We start from the raw sequence: 14580 nt of genomic DNA on the forward strand, positions 1-14580 counted from the left end.
ACTAGGCTGTTTTCTGATATATCAAGGATGAATGGCAAAAGGAATCAACTGTTTAATTAACACAAGCAGCAAATGCTGGCTTTGTTCTCCCGATGCCTTATGGCTCAGATGCATATTCATGTTCTATTTTCCAAATCAGATTTAAACTGCAGCAGAGGAAGCTAGAGGCAAGCACATGCAGAAATAACTCATGTTTTTATTGCATTCCCATGCACACAAGCATGCACACCTATCTTCAGGCAAACTCCTTTAGAATGTAGAACATATTCTAATATTTATGACAGATTTTAAGTACTTCCATTACTACAATTCCTTGGCGTTTTTTTTTTTCTTCTTTTTCTTCTTCTTCAGTCTTAGCATTTTGACCTTTCCTTTCTCTGGAAATGGTTATCTTTACAAAATTATTTTTTGCTTCTTGGACCTGAAGAACCCTGGGGCTGTGGCCAGGTTCTCAGTTGAGGATGATGGTAGAAGAGAAACCCTGACTCCCCATGATCCCTGGATGGGCGATCGCCTAAAACACAGAAGTTCAGAGTTTACGCTATATTGAGCCCTCTTAATAACTAGAGGACCAATTAGCAGTGACCCAGTTCTACCAAAGAAAAGTGAATCAAAAAGGCAGATGAGAGGTACTGCTCATTGAAGTGTTCTCTCCCTGCCTTGTTGACAGCTGTGCTATTCATATCTTGTGCAACAGTGCTTCTCGGACTTGACTGGGCCTAGGAATCAACTGAAGGTCTTGTTAAAAATGCAGATTCTGAGTCAGCAGGTCTGGAGTGGGGCCTGACATTCTGCATTTCTAACAAACTCCCGGGTGATGTCCACGCTGTTGGGACGTGGACCAGCCTTTCAGCAGTGAAGTCGTAAACTACTTTTCTTCCTCTTAGATGAGATCAACTGGCCTGAAAAGGATGAGGCGCCACCACCTGATGCCCAGGATCTGATTACCTTGCTTCTCAGGCAGAATCCCCTGGAGAGACTGGGAACAGGTTAGAGCACATACGTTTTCATTTTGCTAATATGCAGGAAATAATGTCAATGTGGAGCACTCAGAGGTTTGTGTTTTTGTTTTGTTTGTTGTTTCCATAGGAAACATCTGTTGCTTGATGTAGACTATGACTACAATATGTTATAACAATAACATTTTGGATTTTTTTTTCCTGATTCAGAGTAGTAGGTACGCTAAGAGGGTTGGTGGCCGTTGTTTGTCTTCTTTTGTTGTTGTTTTTCTTCTTTTTGGCAAAGCAGAAATTATTCTTAATTTGTTTCAGCAAATAAAATGTCTCTGGAAGAAAACCTCAGGGGCACATGTAACTCTTCTGTCCTGAAAAGTGTGGATCTTAACAGTTTGAAACAGAGGATTAGGGATGTGGAGGTTTTTTTGTTTGTTTGTTTGTTTGGGGTTGTAAAATATATAGATTCCTAGAAGGATCTGACCCAGCAGTTACTGTCTGCTGGCTTTGAAACAGGTTATCGGTACCTGAACTGATTATTGGAAATGAGTGCCTGGGGTTGATCCGCACCATGGCCCAAGAAAGAGGATTAGAAAACATTGACTTTCAAGATTAAGGAGAGAGTAGATTTATTTCTTGCTGATTATTTTTCCTGACTGTTCTGCCTCCAGTTTTTTGTTTTTGCCAGCTCTTTTTCCTTTTCTTCCTTATATTCTGAATAGAGAGACTTAGAGATCCCAGTCCAGAGTTCTAGCCAACCCCAGTATGTGAATTTATCTAGATGAGACTAAATAATAAACACATATAACATACACGCACGCACACACACATATGACACACACCACACACATACACTGTATCGATAAAAATTTTCATCAGTGAAAATTGTTGACTTGATGGGTTGTTTACTCTGAGCTGTTTCATTCTACCTGGTTTTGCTAGAAAGATCGGAAAATACTGACGAGATCATTCTCTCACCCAGCTTTTCCAAGGCCAAAATCATTTGCAGTAGCTCCAAATATATATCTTATATTACTCTCCACTTTTGCTCACAGCTTCCCCAGTTGGAGAGCTCAGTTCTTGCTTAAGTATGGAATGCTGTGCTACCTAGAGGTTATGATGATGCATTAAAACCCCTGGGCCCAACCTTTATTTTGTAAATAAAGTTTTATTGAAACACAGCGATGCTGTTCAGTCACATACTGTCTATGGCTGCCTTCATGCTACTCTGGCAGAGTCGAATAGTCATGAACAACTGCATGACCTACAAGGCCTAAACTTTCTGGCTCGACAGAAAACTCTTGAAGACCCTGCATTAGAGAATCCAAGAAGTTTTGGGTTTGTTTTTTTTTTTGGCCGTGCCATGCAGCTTGTGGTCTGTCAGTTCCCCAATGAGGGATCGGACCCGGGTCCACAACGGTGAAAGCTCATATCCTAACCACTGGACCGCTAGGGAATTCCCAAGAAGTTTTAAAATCGGGACTCAGTTGGCAAAACTCCTTTGAGTTTCATACTGGAATACCATGTGTTTTTTGCCTTTTTCAGTGGACGAGTGGGCCTTTAACTAGGAAAGGCAATATAATGGGACTTAAAGGGATAAACTCCAGAGTCAGATTGCCTGAGTTTAAATCTCAGCTGTGTGACCAAGAGCAGGTTGTTTTCCCTTGTGTGCCTTACTTCCTCATCTATAAAATGGAGCTGATAGCAGCACTATGTCCCAGGATTTTTGTGAGGATAAAAGATCATCGACTCTGGCTCTTAGGACCAGATGTGACACTGCTGCGGTATTATCATTTTTATTTTTCTGTGTATATAATCTCTTGCTTTCCCCTTTGGACATATGAGATTTAGAAATTGCGGTGGTGCCCCTACTTCTGGGCTGACTGAACTCTGTGAACAGAATCCTTTATATTTCTTGTCGCCCTGTTTGGTTTTCCTCTTGTCTGAAGTGACTAGCGAACTGGTTATTTCCCACCGTCTGTGACCTGCAGTTAGATTTGCTTTATAGTTCAAGAGATAAGAGTAGCTGTCCAAGAATGGGTGTCAAGGCTCTGTGTGGGGCAGCGTTTTGAGGGGTGATTTTACTCACTTGAGCCAAATATGAGAAACAGTGGCATTTTAAGATTGTCCTACAACAATACAAGTATCTATTTGTATATCCTAATCAGCTGTCCCGGGGGAGTGTTGTCCTAAGGTAGGGCTAAAAATATACTGGAATCAGCACACCCCCTAAAGAGTTCCCTTCAGTGTTCGTGTGTCACTTTGGAGAGTTTTCCTCCTTAGTATTCTGCCCATTTCCGTCCTCTTTAAGAATATGGGGACACTTGATTCGGCTTTACTTAACAAGACAGGGCTATGAGGGTGGTCAGTACATCCATGCTTATAGATTATACGCTGCAAGTTATCTCTGCACATTTTCTGCTTGACCGCTGCTTTTGGTCTTTTCAGGGTTTGACAGATTGAGAAACAAATCTTCTAGCAGAAGCTCAAAAGAGACATTTAAAAGACCCTGCCCAAGCTCTTAGCATTGTCAAGGAGAGCTTGTCAAACAGGCAGGTCCAACGTGACAGGTCCCAGTAGGGCCCGGAGAACGAGGCTGAGAATCTCGCAGGCTTGCCATGCTGCTTCCAATGACAGCATTTTGGATTTAATGCATATTTAGCGGGCAAAATAATGCACCGTGAAAATGTGCAAGTGCGCATTTGCCCGAGAGACTAGAGAGACTGAGAAAAGGAGTGTGAAGAACATAATGGATGTTTAAGAAGCGTCTATGAAGGGAGAGGAAAACTCAAAGGAGAACATTAGTGCCAAAGCATAACTTGCGATTTGGGACCTTGTCGTACTTGAACTCGACGGTTGAACTTGCGGAGTGTTGAGTGGCAGCCAGGTTCACTGGACTTGAGAGCTGCTCAGATGTGACTGACTCCCACCCATGAGCCAGCTGGGAGGTTGTGAGTCATTTCTTTATTGCCCAGAGTCTCAGTTTCCTAATCTATGGAAATGGGCATGTTACACACCTCGAGGGATTATTGTGAGGATTGAGTGCAGGCATGTTTATGAAGGTATCCGGTACATTAACCTAGTGCATAACAGGAGCTCAAGAAATAGTCACTTTCCCTTCCCTTCCTGGTGAATTCTTACAGTGAGAGCTGACATGTGCATGAGTTCCTGTGTCTGATGATTTGTATTTGGCTCGTAAAGCCATCATCTATATCATACCAACGGTTTAGCCCAGAGTTAATTTTTCCCCAGTGTGTCCATTTCATTCTTTTGCTCCCCATCTCTCCAAAAGTGCATGAGAAACATGACCCAGTGAGAAGCAACTGCTTCTCAGTGGGGCACAAAGGCCAAAGGGTGAGAGCTGTGCACGGGGTCGCCAGTGGGCTGGGGCTCCTTGGGGAGGACCCATTTGGCACTCATCACAAAGAGGAAGCAAATGCTCTCACCGACGTGGGTGGGTCCCAAAGGTTAGCAGGTCGGGGAGCAAAAACTCCGGATATTGTCTGGAAGTGTCTTTCGAGCCTTTGGGTCTAGAGAACTATGCTTTTCTGGGTAAAGCTGAATGACCTGGGCGTGTCAGAGCTGTCCTTTGCTGTGGCAGCTGAAGTCATAGTCATCGCTGGATAGTGCATGGTGGGCCACTAAGTAGGGTTTGACTCTTTGGACCTCAGTGTCACTGGCACAGTGAGGGAGTTGGATAGGTAAATATTTAAGCCCTTTTAACTTCTCCAGGAAAAGATCACTGGAAGAAAATGTCCCTGGCAGCTGTGTTTGAGGATGTTGATTGGGATAGAAGAGAACCAGGATACATGGAGACTGGGGTTGGACTGGGCAGAGGTGCTGGGGAATTGGCTGTTTGGCTGTGTTCCCCAGGATCGGCAGTCGAGAATCCATTTGTAAACTGACTCGAGAAAGATGGCAGGGTAGAATCCAAACTGAAACATGCCTCCCCCTTATATGGCCTGTGGCGCTGTGGCACTGAGGATGGACCTGGGTGTTTTCAGACAGACCTCAGCTCAGCCCCTCTAACCCTTACTCACCTAGTAATCTTGGTCCAGTATGCTTTACTGCTTATTCACTTTCCCCATCCAAAAACGGAGTTGACAATACCTACTTCGTGGGGTTACTTTCAGTGGTTTAATTAAAAGAAGCAATTTCCTCTAGCATCTAGTGTAATACTAGTCAAAGTTGTCCCTCAAATCACAGCTGCTAATGCTATTGCTGTTGGGATCAACATCAGACTTGAGTATTATGCTATAAACACGGAAAAAGCCTGGCTGGAATTCTATATGAAGATGCTAATCAAATGCTTTGTAAAGAACCCATTCTCCCTTTTGGGGGGTGATTTTTCCACTTTGTTTTTTTCTCTCTGTTCCATTGCCTTCAGAACACCGGTTTCCCCTGGCTGGGTTTAGAGCTCTAGCCAGCCTGCCCCTGGTGCTCATGGGGCCCAGTGGGGACAGAGCCACGTCTTTTTACAGACAGCTCCCCAGCCCCAAGATCCAAGCCCATTTTTCATTCAGATTCAATTTCTCATCCTATTCCTTTTGTACCCCACTGAGGACAGGGCGAGAAGCATGAGTGACAGCTGTATTAAAGAGGCATTTGCAACACACATCGAGGGGCATCTCCTGGTAGGGAGGCTGATTAGACCCTGGCACTAGTCTTGCAAGAAATCTCTCCTTCTGGAATTGTTTGAAGATTGATTCTTCCTTATCTCCCCCATCAATAGTGTGCATGTTGGTGGCAGGGCGGGGGTCTGATTTTCATGCTGGGATTTAATAAAATGTGTACCTTCTTCTCTTTACGTGAGGGATAGTGTAATATTTTGATGGGGCCTGCCCTTGCAAAATCTCTCTTTAAAATCATGAAGTGAATTAAGAATATCGTTTCACTGAACTGTGCTGTAATGCTAACTTGGCAAAAAGAAGCCTAAAACGTAGGGATTGTGATTGATGTTCATCACATGTGTTATAAATCTATCAAACAGGTTTGCCAGTTTCTTTTTCTCCTTTCTTTAATTTATTTTAATTTATTTATTTTTAACACCTTTATTGGAGTATAATTGCTTTACAATGGTGTGTTAGTTTCTGCTTTATAACAAAGTGAATCAGCTATACATATACCTATATCCCCATATCTCCTCCCTCTTGCATCTCCCTCCCATCCTCCCTATCCCACCCCTCTAGGTGGTCACAAAGCACCGAGCTGATCTCCCTGTGCTATGCGGCTGCTTCCCACTAGCTAGCTATTTTACATTTGGTAGTGTATATATGTCCATGCCACTCTCTCACTTCATCCCAGTTTACCCTTCCCCCTCCCCGTGTCCTCCAGTCCATTCTCTATGTCTGCGTTTTTATTCCTGTCCTGCCCGTAGGTTCTTCAGAACCTTTTTTTTTTTTTTTAGATTCCATATGTATGTGTTAGCATACGGTATTTGTTTTTCTCTTTCTGACTTACTTCACTCTGTATGACAGTCTCTAGGTCCATCCACCTCACTACAAATAACTCAATTTCATTTCTTATTATGGCTGAGTAATATTCTTACTTAAGAATCTGTAGTCCACAGAATATAATTCCTACCAATGTTAATGAGCAATCCAATAAAATCAAATGTTAACCGTTATATACTATTTAGGGAAAATTCATCTTTATTAAAACCTTACCTCCAGAGGGAATATTGCGTGAACACATTTTGCACCTTCTTAGTTTTTTGGGGGGTTTGTAATGAGCAAGTCTGCTTTGGGCCAGTGTGTGTCCACATCCCCAGGTTCATCACAATGGGATTTTAAGTGGCCACATTAACCTTTGAAAAATAGAGGAAGTCATGGAAGAATGAACAAAGAAAAACTGTGCCGTAGCAACTGCTGTTAGCAAAATCAAATCTCCTGCTGATAAATTATGGAAGAATTTTTGGAGGTTTTTGTTGTAGAATGAAAAAGATTTCTCTGACTTCTTTAATTTTCTCTTGATAGAACTTTTTTTTGTTTTTCTTTTTTTTTGGTTGTTCTTTGAAACCGATTCTTACCTTTGCTGGGAGGATCATTTAACACGTTTCCCTCTGTCCTTCCCCTCCACTCCCTACCCCAAGGTGGTGCGTATGAAGTCAAACAGCATCGATTCTTCCGTTCCTTAGACTGGAACAGTTTGCTGAGACAGAAGGCAGAATTCATTCCCCAACTGGAATCCGAAGATGACACGAGTTATTTTGATAGTACGTGCATTATCTGACGTAAAACATGATTTGGCCTTTACTTTGTAGAAAATCAGCTCTACTTTTGGTAGTACCTTCCAGTCTTGAACGCATGGGTTCTGAAACCTAATGCTGCTTTGATATAAAGACTCATAATTAAAATATCTAAATTAAAAGCTGAAAATCTGAATAATTGGAACTGTTTCCAAACATTTCCCTGCAGCGCGGTCAGAGAAGTACCATCATATGGAGACTGAGGAAGAAGATGACACCAATGACGAAGACTTTACTGTGGAAATAAGGCAGTTTTCCTCATGTTCACATAGGTTTTCTAAAGTAAGTAAAATATGGCATAAACATAGAAGGTCTCTGGGAGAATCTCCTACTGGTCGGATAGTTGGTGCCTTAAACAGCTGCACAGAATTGTAACAACCCCATGCAGTGTTTGGGGGCTTGAGATTTTTTTCGGGGGGTGGGTAATGACCCCACCATCTTGATAATCCAGAGTCCCTACCGCCCTGCTGGAGTATATTCCTCTGTTTCATGATCCAAAGGTTAGTATCTTTTTTCTTTGAGGCAGAGACTTGCCTTCACAGTCATTATTGGAGTACCTGATACCATTTACATGCTGTGGTCTAGCTCAGTGCTGCCGGGCCTTGGAGGCCTCCTTCCATTTCTTTCATCTTATAGTGAAGAACGTTGAGCTCACTGTGTGCAGAGCCCTCTTCTAGTATCCCATGGAATACAACACAAAGGAGAAAGCTCGGTCCTTGACATAAGCCCAGACACTTGGGGACAGTTGATTGCGGAATGAGAAAGTCTCTTAACCGATGATAAGAAAGTGTAAGTTATTATATTAAAGGGGCAGTAGGAAGCCAAGCTAGAATTTTGGAAATGGTAGAAGATAAAATCCACATTGGAGAAAGATGCTTTTTCACTGGTAGTGGTAAGGTTTAAAAGACAAACAAAACGAAGACACACCTGATAGTCCTGAGATGGGGGGGGGGGGGGCAGGGCCCAAGGAAGATAGAAATGAACCTAGAGGGCATCCTGCCTTCCTTTTGCTATTTTCAGTAGCGATGTATTTTCTGTTGCCATGGCATTTTGCATGATTATTGTGAAGCTTTTCTATAGCACTGAGTGATTTTAAAGTGTTCCGTATCTTTTTCTGAGTGACTGCCCAGGGTGCATCTGCAAATTGGCTGGCACTGCCCTCCCCATTTATAGGAAGGACATGGAGAGGTAGGGATTTCCCGGGAGGGAAGGTGCAGGTCTGGCCCAGAGCCGGGACAGAAGCTTTGATAACACAGAGTGTGGGGTTTCCCAGTACTTGTTCTCTGGCCCATCAAAGCCAGCTCCTAAACTGTTCCCTGCCCACGGTCTCCTGTTCTTTAGCCACCTTCCTCCAAATCCCAGGAGATTATAGGAGGTCTAAGGTCCATTCCCATGAGAGCAGCAAGTGACTGGGTTGGGCAGTAGTGAACGCTTCCTGGGCTGGGCTCGCAGCTCCCTATTTTAGCTTCCATCTTCCCTGTGGTACAGCAGAGATCTCAGTTTGCCTAAGCTATGATCTCCTTCAGAAATCCTGGTACCAACATATGAAACTGCCTGTCTGTATGTGAGATTTATAAGCCAAACAAGTAAGTACCTCTGACTCCTAACGCACTGCATCTCCCCCCAACATGTTTTGAAACAGGTCATTTAGTCTTCTCTTCGCCCTCAATTCCAATTCATTTTTCTCCTTCCCGCCCCTGACTGGGGGCCATTCAATCTTTTTCTCTGTGGTTTTCTTTTTCTGATTGACTTCACGGTTAAAAAGTAATCTAACGTGTGCATCGATCCCGGGCCTAGAAACCGCAATGCATCTATGGATTTTGTTTGCAGATACAAAGTCCATAGTGAGAGACGGTGAGAGGGTGATGAATTCATAGCTCTCCACTCCAAAAGGAAAAAAATTGTGCATTGACCACTCACCTCAGGACTCAAGTAAACAGTATTGGAAAGTACCTTTTGAATACACAGTCCCAGTTCAAACTTCAGTCATAGTCTCAGGTTGTTCTGCCAGGATTTGTTTGGTTTTTTTTATTCTGACAATCCCTTTCAAGAAGGTGTTAATAAGCACTGGCTATTTGCCTTGCAGGTTTTCAGCAGTATGGATCGAGGTACTCAGAATCCAGGAGAAGAAAAGGAAGACCCTGGGGACAAAACCAAAAGCACAACTTTGCCGTCCACGGAAACATTAAGCTGGAGTTCAGAGTATTCTGAAATGTATGTGAAATTCTTTTTATTTTTTTTATTTCTTTATTTTTTTAACATCTTTATTGTATGTGAAATTCTTGTTAACAAATATCATGAACAGCAGCTACTAGGACAGTGGCTCTTAAACGTGAGTGTGCCTCCGAACCTTCTGGAGGGGCCTGTACAGGCAGATTGCTGACCCAGGAGATCTGGGATAGGGGCTGAGAATGTGCATTTCTACCAAGTTCCCTGGGATGCTGATTCTGTTGGTCTGGACACCACACTGTAAGAATCACTGCCCTCGACATGTCTTGGTTAGGCTCCCTCAGTTCCATTTTTACCTGGTTTCTTCCAAAATTCACCTTGAACACAGTTTCATAGCATGTATAGATGCATGACTTTGTATTTGTTTTTAATGAAGGCAACAGTTATCCACATCCAACTCTTCGGATACTGAAAGCAACAGACATAAAGTCGGTTCTGGCCTGCTTCCCAAACTGGCTATTTCAGCAGAGGCAGAACAAGATGAGGCTGCCCCCCACCCCAGAGAGCTGCATGAGCAGCGGGAAAAGCCAGCCCCCACCCCTGCAGAGAATGCACAGGAGGAGCCCGAGGTCAGCACTCCGGCCAGCACCATCAGCAGCTCCACCTTGTCAGGTAAGGCCCTGGGCGCGGCCCTGCCGTCCAGGCATCACCCACCACATTGAGAAGTGACTGCTGGGGCTCGGAATCCCAGGCCTGGCCCAGCCAGGCAGCGATGATGGGCATTTTGTGCCACTAGACCCTGTCCATGGCCCCACTCCTTGAGCTTGGGCGATGGGCTCCTCAGAACTGAGATCAGATGTCTCAGACCCCTCCTTAGTGCATGGCTGTACAGCACGTCCTTCTTGCTTCACCTGGAGCCTTCACGTCCTCTGCTGGGTTTCAGTGGCGTCCTTTGATGGCTGTCAGAACACAGTAAGGGAGCATGTTCTCTGTTGTGGGTACAAAGGCGTGCCTTGTGGAGTTGCATCTAACTCAAAGTTACAAGTAAGCGACTCTATTAAATAGTCAAATGGTCAAACTTACCCTCAACAATGTCGTAAATCACCACCCATAAGGTACCGTGTAAGCCAGTTTTCCTTCTGCTGTTGAGACGGGTGGTTGTTTCTTTGGAGGAGTTGGTTTTTGTCATGGGACCACTTATACCCAATAACCAAGCAGTCTGCACGTGAGACCCTCAGTGCAGCAAGATGCTTATTCTGTTTGCATAGCTGGCTAGAAACAGAGGCTGATGAGAATCTCAGGGACGTATAAAAAAAGAAGACAAGCAAGAAATTAGGTGGGCAAACATCTTGTATATATGATGGTAAAAAAAAAAATACCTCATACCTCGATCTATACTTTTGAAGTGTTTTACTTCAAAAGTAACTTGGATATAAAGTTTCTTTAAGGGGGGGAAAAAAAAAAAGATGCTTATTCTGTGAGGTTCACGGATGGAGCGGGGAGAGGGGAGTCAGGAATACTGACACAGTTCAGATCGGTGTCTCGTGCGCCTATGACACAACTCCACTGCACACAAGCTGCCTTCCCAGCCTCTGGATAACTGACGCAAATAACCCTAAGACATCTTTGGGTGTGTGAGACAGAGTGGGGCTTGGGCCTTTCCTATAGGGGGCGCTTTATGGTGTCACTTTTATGTGAAGTAAACCTTCCTGACACCAGGAGCAGTATCTCCACAGGTTTTTAAAATGCTTACTGTATCATGGTTACTTGGGGCCTTTAATCACAGAGGTGTCCTCATTAGATGATCGGCCTTGCGCCTCCCTCAGAGCAAGTCCTTGAAGTGCATTTCAAATATTATTCGGTGTATAAAAATTTTATGCACAGCATGTCCTTCTACAGAGCAATGTGTATTTATGCTTAGAAAATAAAAACGTGGATATGGATTAAGGTTGCTATGATAAATGTTTTCATTAAGCCATATCCAGTATGCTATATTGATAACCGTGAGTGATTCCAAGAATTTTCATGAACAGTTTTTTAACTTACTGAATATTCGTGGTGTAATGTTTTCATCTTGTTTTGAATCATTTCAAAATTACAAATTTTACAGGCTGGGTTTATTTCCGCCTCCCTAAAAAGTCTGGTCCTGTGTAGCTTCACATGAGCTTACAGTTGATCATGGGGAAGAATGCTATTGGGTTTTTTCCTTCTCTCTCTTCACCTCAGTTCTGTTTCCATGTAGGACAGTTCCACTTGTCCTAAATCAGAGAGCCAAGAGAATAGCAGTGAAGAAGTAGCGTAGAAACAAGCTGGTAGTCTAAGATGCCTGACCATTTTTAGTTCATCTTGGTAATCAGATCAAATGTAGATGTGTCAAGTGTTTTATATTTCTGGTTACTAAATTCTCATCTGTTTCTTAGTTATTATTTACTCTGAATAGAGTTACCTCTACTTCACATTTATTCTTAATATGATGAATTGTTTATGATCTCTTGGTCTCTTCTGCCTACTCACTATCAGAAAGGTAGGAGGTAAAGGGAGGGGAATGGTGTCTAAGCATTTGATTGAGTACTTTCACAATTAAAAACACAATCTGTCTATATCCTGCTATGCATTATGATGAATAGATTCAAACCACCTTTCTCTCTGTCTCCCCCATACACACACTAAAACTAATCAAAGACCTTGGGGGCCATACAGAAGAGAGAGATGAGCCGATTTGCTCACAGCCAAGGGGAATTAGGGAATCTGAAAACCGTGACTGTAGTAAAATTAAGTTTGTTGATTTTTATATTGCTCCACCATCAAAAAGAAAGAATCCTTGACATTTACAGAACATTAAGGTGACGTTATCTACCACTGGCAGAAAAGAAACACACGTGTATATACAGTGCTATGAGATGAGATGGCGGGATGAAATGGCGGAGGCAAGAGGGAGGGATGATAAAAGAGAACATTGAATATTCACACTCTGGCATTTAGGGCAGTGCAGCTTTATACCTGTCTCTTTTTTCATGACTACAATGTATTTGAATCAGTGAAAAGTAAGTCTTGAATGCATCCAACAAATTATTCATTGTGAAGAGATTCAGCTTTTCAGTTTATGCTTGTCCGTGATCCCATCCGAGCCAAATTAGAAAGGAGAAGGGAGTGTGTAACTTACCCAAAAGTAAATTAAACGTTTTTTGAGATACGATTTTTTTGATTTGTGAAGCCGTTTTTGTCAAGTCCCTCAGCAGTTGATTTCTTCATTTAGAGTGAATAGAATAGATATGCTGTTATGTGGGACTGAATTTGGCATATAGAAGTAGAAAGGTGGTTGATATTTGCCTTAAGATCGTCTTCCTTAGTAGGTCAGATGGGTGTCACATGGAAGTTTGTGAATCTTACCCTGTACCTACGGCACAGTAGGTGGCCATGAGCTGTGCCGTGCCCAAGCCCACCGTCCCAAGTCCAAGCCTTCCCTTAGCTTGGACCCCTCCTGTGGGTCTGTGCCACCTCTGTGAACTAGGACCAAACCTGCCGTGCAGTCAAATGATGTGTATATAGCACTGTAACCGAAATGTTAGTTAAGTCTGATTAAGCCTCTTCTCTAGGCAAAGAATGTCATGGTCAGCACTTTAAAATGTGCTGCTTGGCCTTTCAAAGGATCATTTATAATGGTATTAAATTCTCTGTGTGGATTGTATATCTTAATGTGGTGATAGTGATGATTTTTAAAGCACAGGGGCCTTATAATATAGCATTTAGAAGGAAAAAGAAGGTAAGCATTGCTTTTTTCTGGACAAAGATGTATTATCAGTGATTAAAAAAAGAAAGAAAAAAAAAAAACCAGAAAACTGATAGCCTGTGAAAGAAAGAATAGGAGAAACCAAAAGGGATGGTCACTTGACTTTTTTCAACATGTCACTTCTGACAAGAGTAAAGAACTTTCTTTACTCTGGGCGTGTGCAATTACCCGACTGGTATCAGTGATTTTCCATTTCTGCATCCTTCTACGTGGTTACATGTTCTCTTATGTTCCTCTGCTGAGGGAAGTCCTAGTTTTTTAACTTTAAAAAAAAAAAACAACTCTCCAATGTATACTGAGGATTAATAAAATTAAAAATAAGGAAGGTGTGATGGCTGGCTTAGAGGGGGACAAATCTTTTCACTTCCAGTAACTTCAGGGCAGATCAGCATTTGGCACTGTCTAGTCTAAAGGCAAGAAGATGTAGGGAACCATTGGGTACCATAGTGAAGCATACCCTTTGTCTTGTCCTGTGAGATTTACAAGGAGGTCAGAGTGAAAGCAGGTGTGGGAAGTCAAAGGTGACACTTTAGGCACTTTTCCATAAGTTACAAACCTGAGCCTAAGTGTGAGGTGTGGCCTAGAAAGATGGTAGGAGGTGACAATGGGCATAAATGTCCACGAAGTGACTAAATGATGTCCACATAGCAAAACCCAATATTAACAGCACTGCTAATGATGGTCATTTGTGTCACAGGGTGATCATACCATACGGTGGGCGTTGTGTGGTTCACGAGCTGATGTTTGGTTCATGGCCTTCCGTGGTGGGGTCGGGGGGGAAGAGTTGTCTCTACTAGGGTTGTAAAAGACAGATTCTAAAAAGTAATCTCCTAGTTAAATGGAGTCAATTGAGAGTTAGTGGACTTGTGTACAAGTAGAACGAAATCTGAACGGAAACCTCTTTCATTCTTCCTCCTCCGCGCCACTTTTCTCAAACCGGTCACATGAGTTTCATGTTTGCCTGACACCACATGGACTCATGAACCACATGGGCTTCCGTTTCCCAGCGTTTGTCCTTCCTTCTCTCTCTCTCTCTCTCTCTCTCTCTCTCTCTCCCTCTCCCTCTCCCTCCCTCCCTCCCTCCCTCCCTCCCTCCCTCCCCCTCTCCCCACCTCTCCTATCCCAGATTTTCCTGAACATGTTTATCCCTTCTTCTTTGTACAGTTGGCAGTTTTTCAGAGCACTTGGATCAGATAAATGGACGAAGCGAGTGTGTGGACAGTACAGATAATTCCTCAAAGCCCTCCAGTGAACCCACTTCTCACATGGCTCGGCAGCGATTAGAAAGCACAGAGAAAAAGAAAATCTCGGGGAAAGTCACAAAGTCCCTTTCTGCCAGTGCTCTGTCCCTCATGATCCCAGGAGGTAGAGAGACATCTACTTGCATGACATTGTGTGATTTGTGCATGCTCACCCCCCGC

General features: G+C 43.2%; 1 protein-coding gene across 17 annotated transcripts in view; it reads left to right on the plus strand.

The window, feature by feature from the left end:
* The window catches only part of MAST4 (microtubule associated serine/threonine kinase family member 4), a 568209-nt gene that overhangs the window by 533884 nt on the left and 19745 nt on the right, over positions 1 to 14580 (plus strand). For 14 of the 17 annotated variants that reach the window (XM_067730872.1, XM_067730855.1, XM_067730857.1 and 11 more), the window contains 6 exons: positions 888 to 989; positions 7045 to 7167; positions 7370 to 7482; positions 9287 to 9414; positions 9806 to 10041; positions 14324 to 14524. In XM_067730872.1, the coding sequence (XP_067586973.1) occupies positions 888 to 989; positions 7045 to 7167; positions 7370 to 7482; positions 9287 to 9414; positions 9806 to 10041; positions 14324 to 14524 (903 nt within the window). The remainder of the gene's footprint in view (positions 1 to 887; positions 990 to 7044; positions 7168 to 7369; positions 7483 to 9286; positions 9415 to 9805; positions 10042 to 14323; positions 14525 to 14580) is intronic. The other 3 variants (XM_067730861.1, XM_067730862.1, XM_067730871.1) reach the window with 1 other exon arrangement.

This window comes from Pseudorca crassidens, chromosome 3 (genome assembly GCF_039906515.1).
Source record: "Pseudorca crassidens isolate mPseCra1 chromosome 3, mPseCra1.hap1, whole genome shotgun sequence".
Classification (NCBI taxonomy): Eukaryota; Metazoa; Chordata; class Mammalia; order Artiodactyla; family Delphinidae; genus Pseudorca; species Pseudorca crassidens.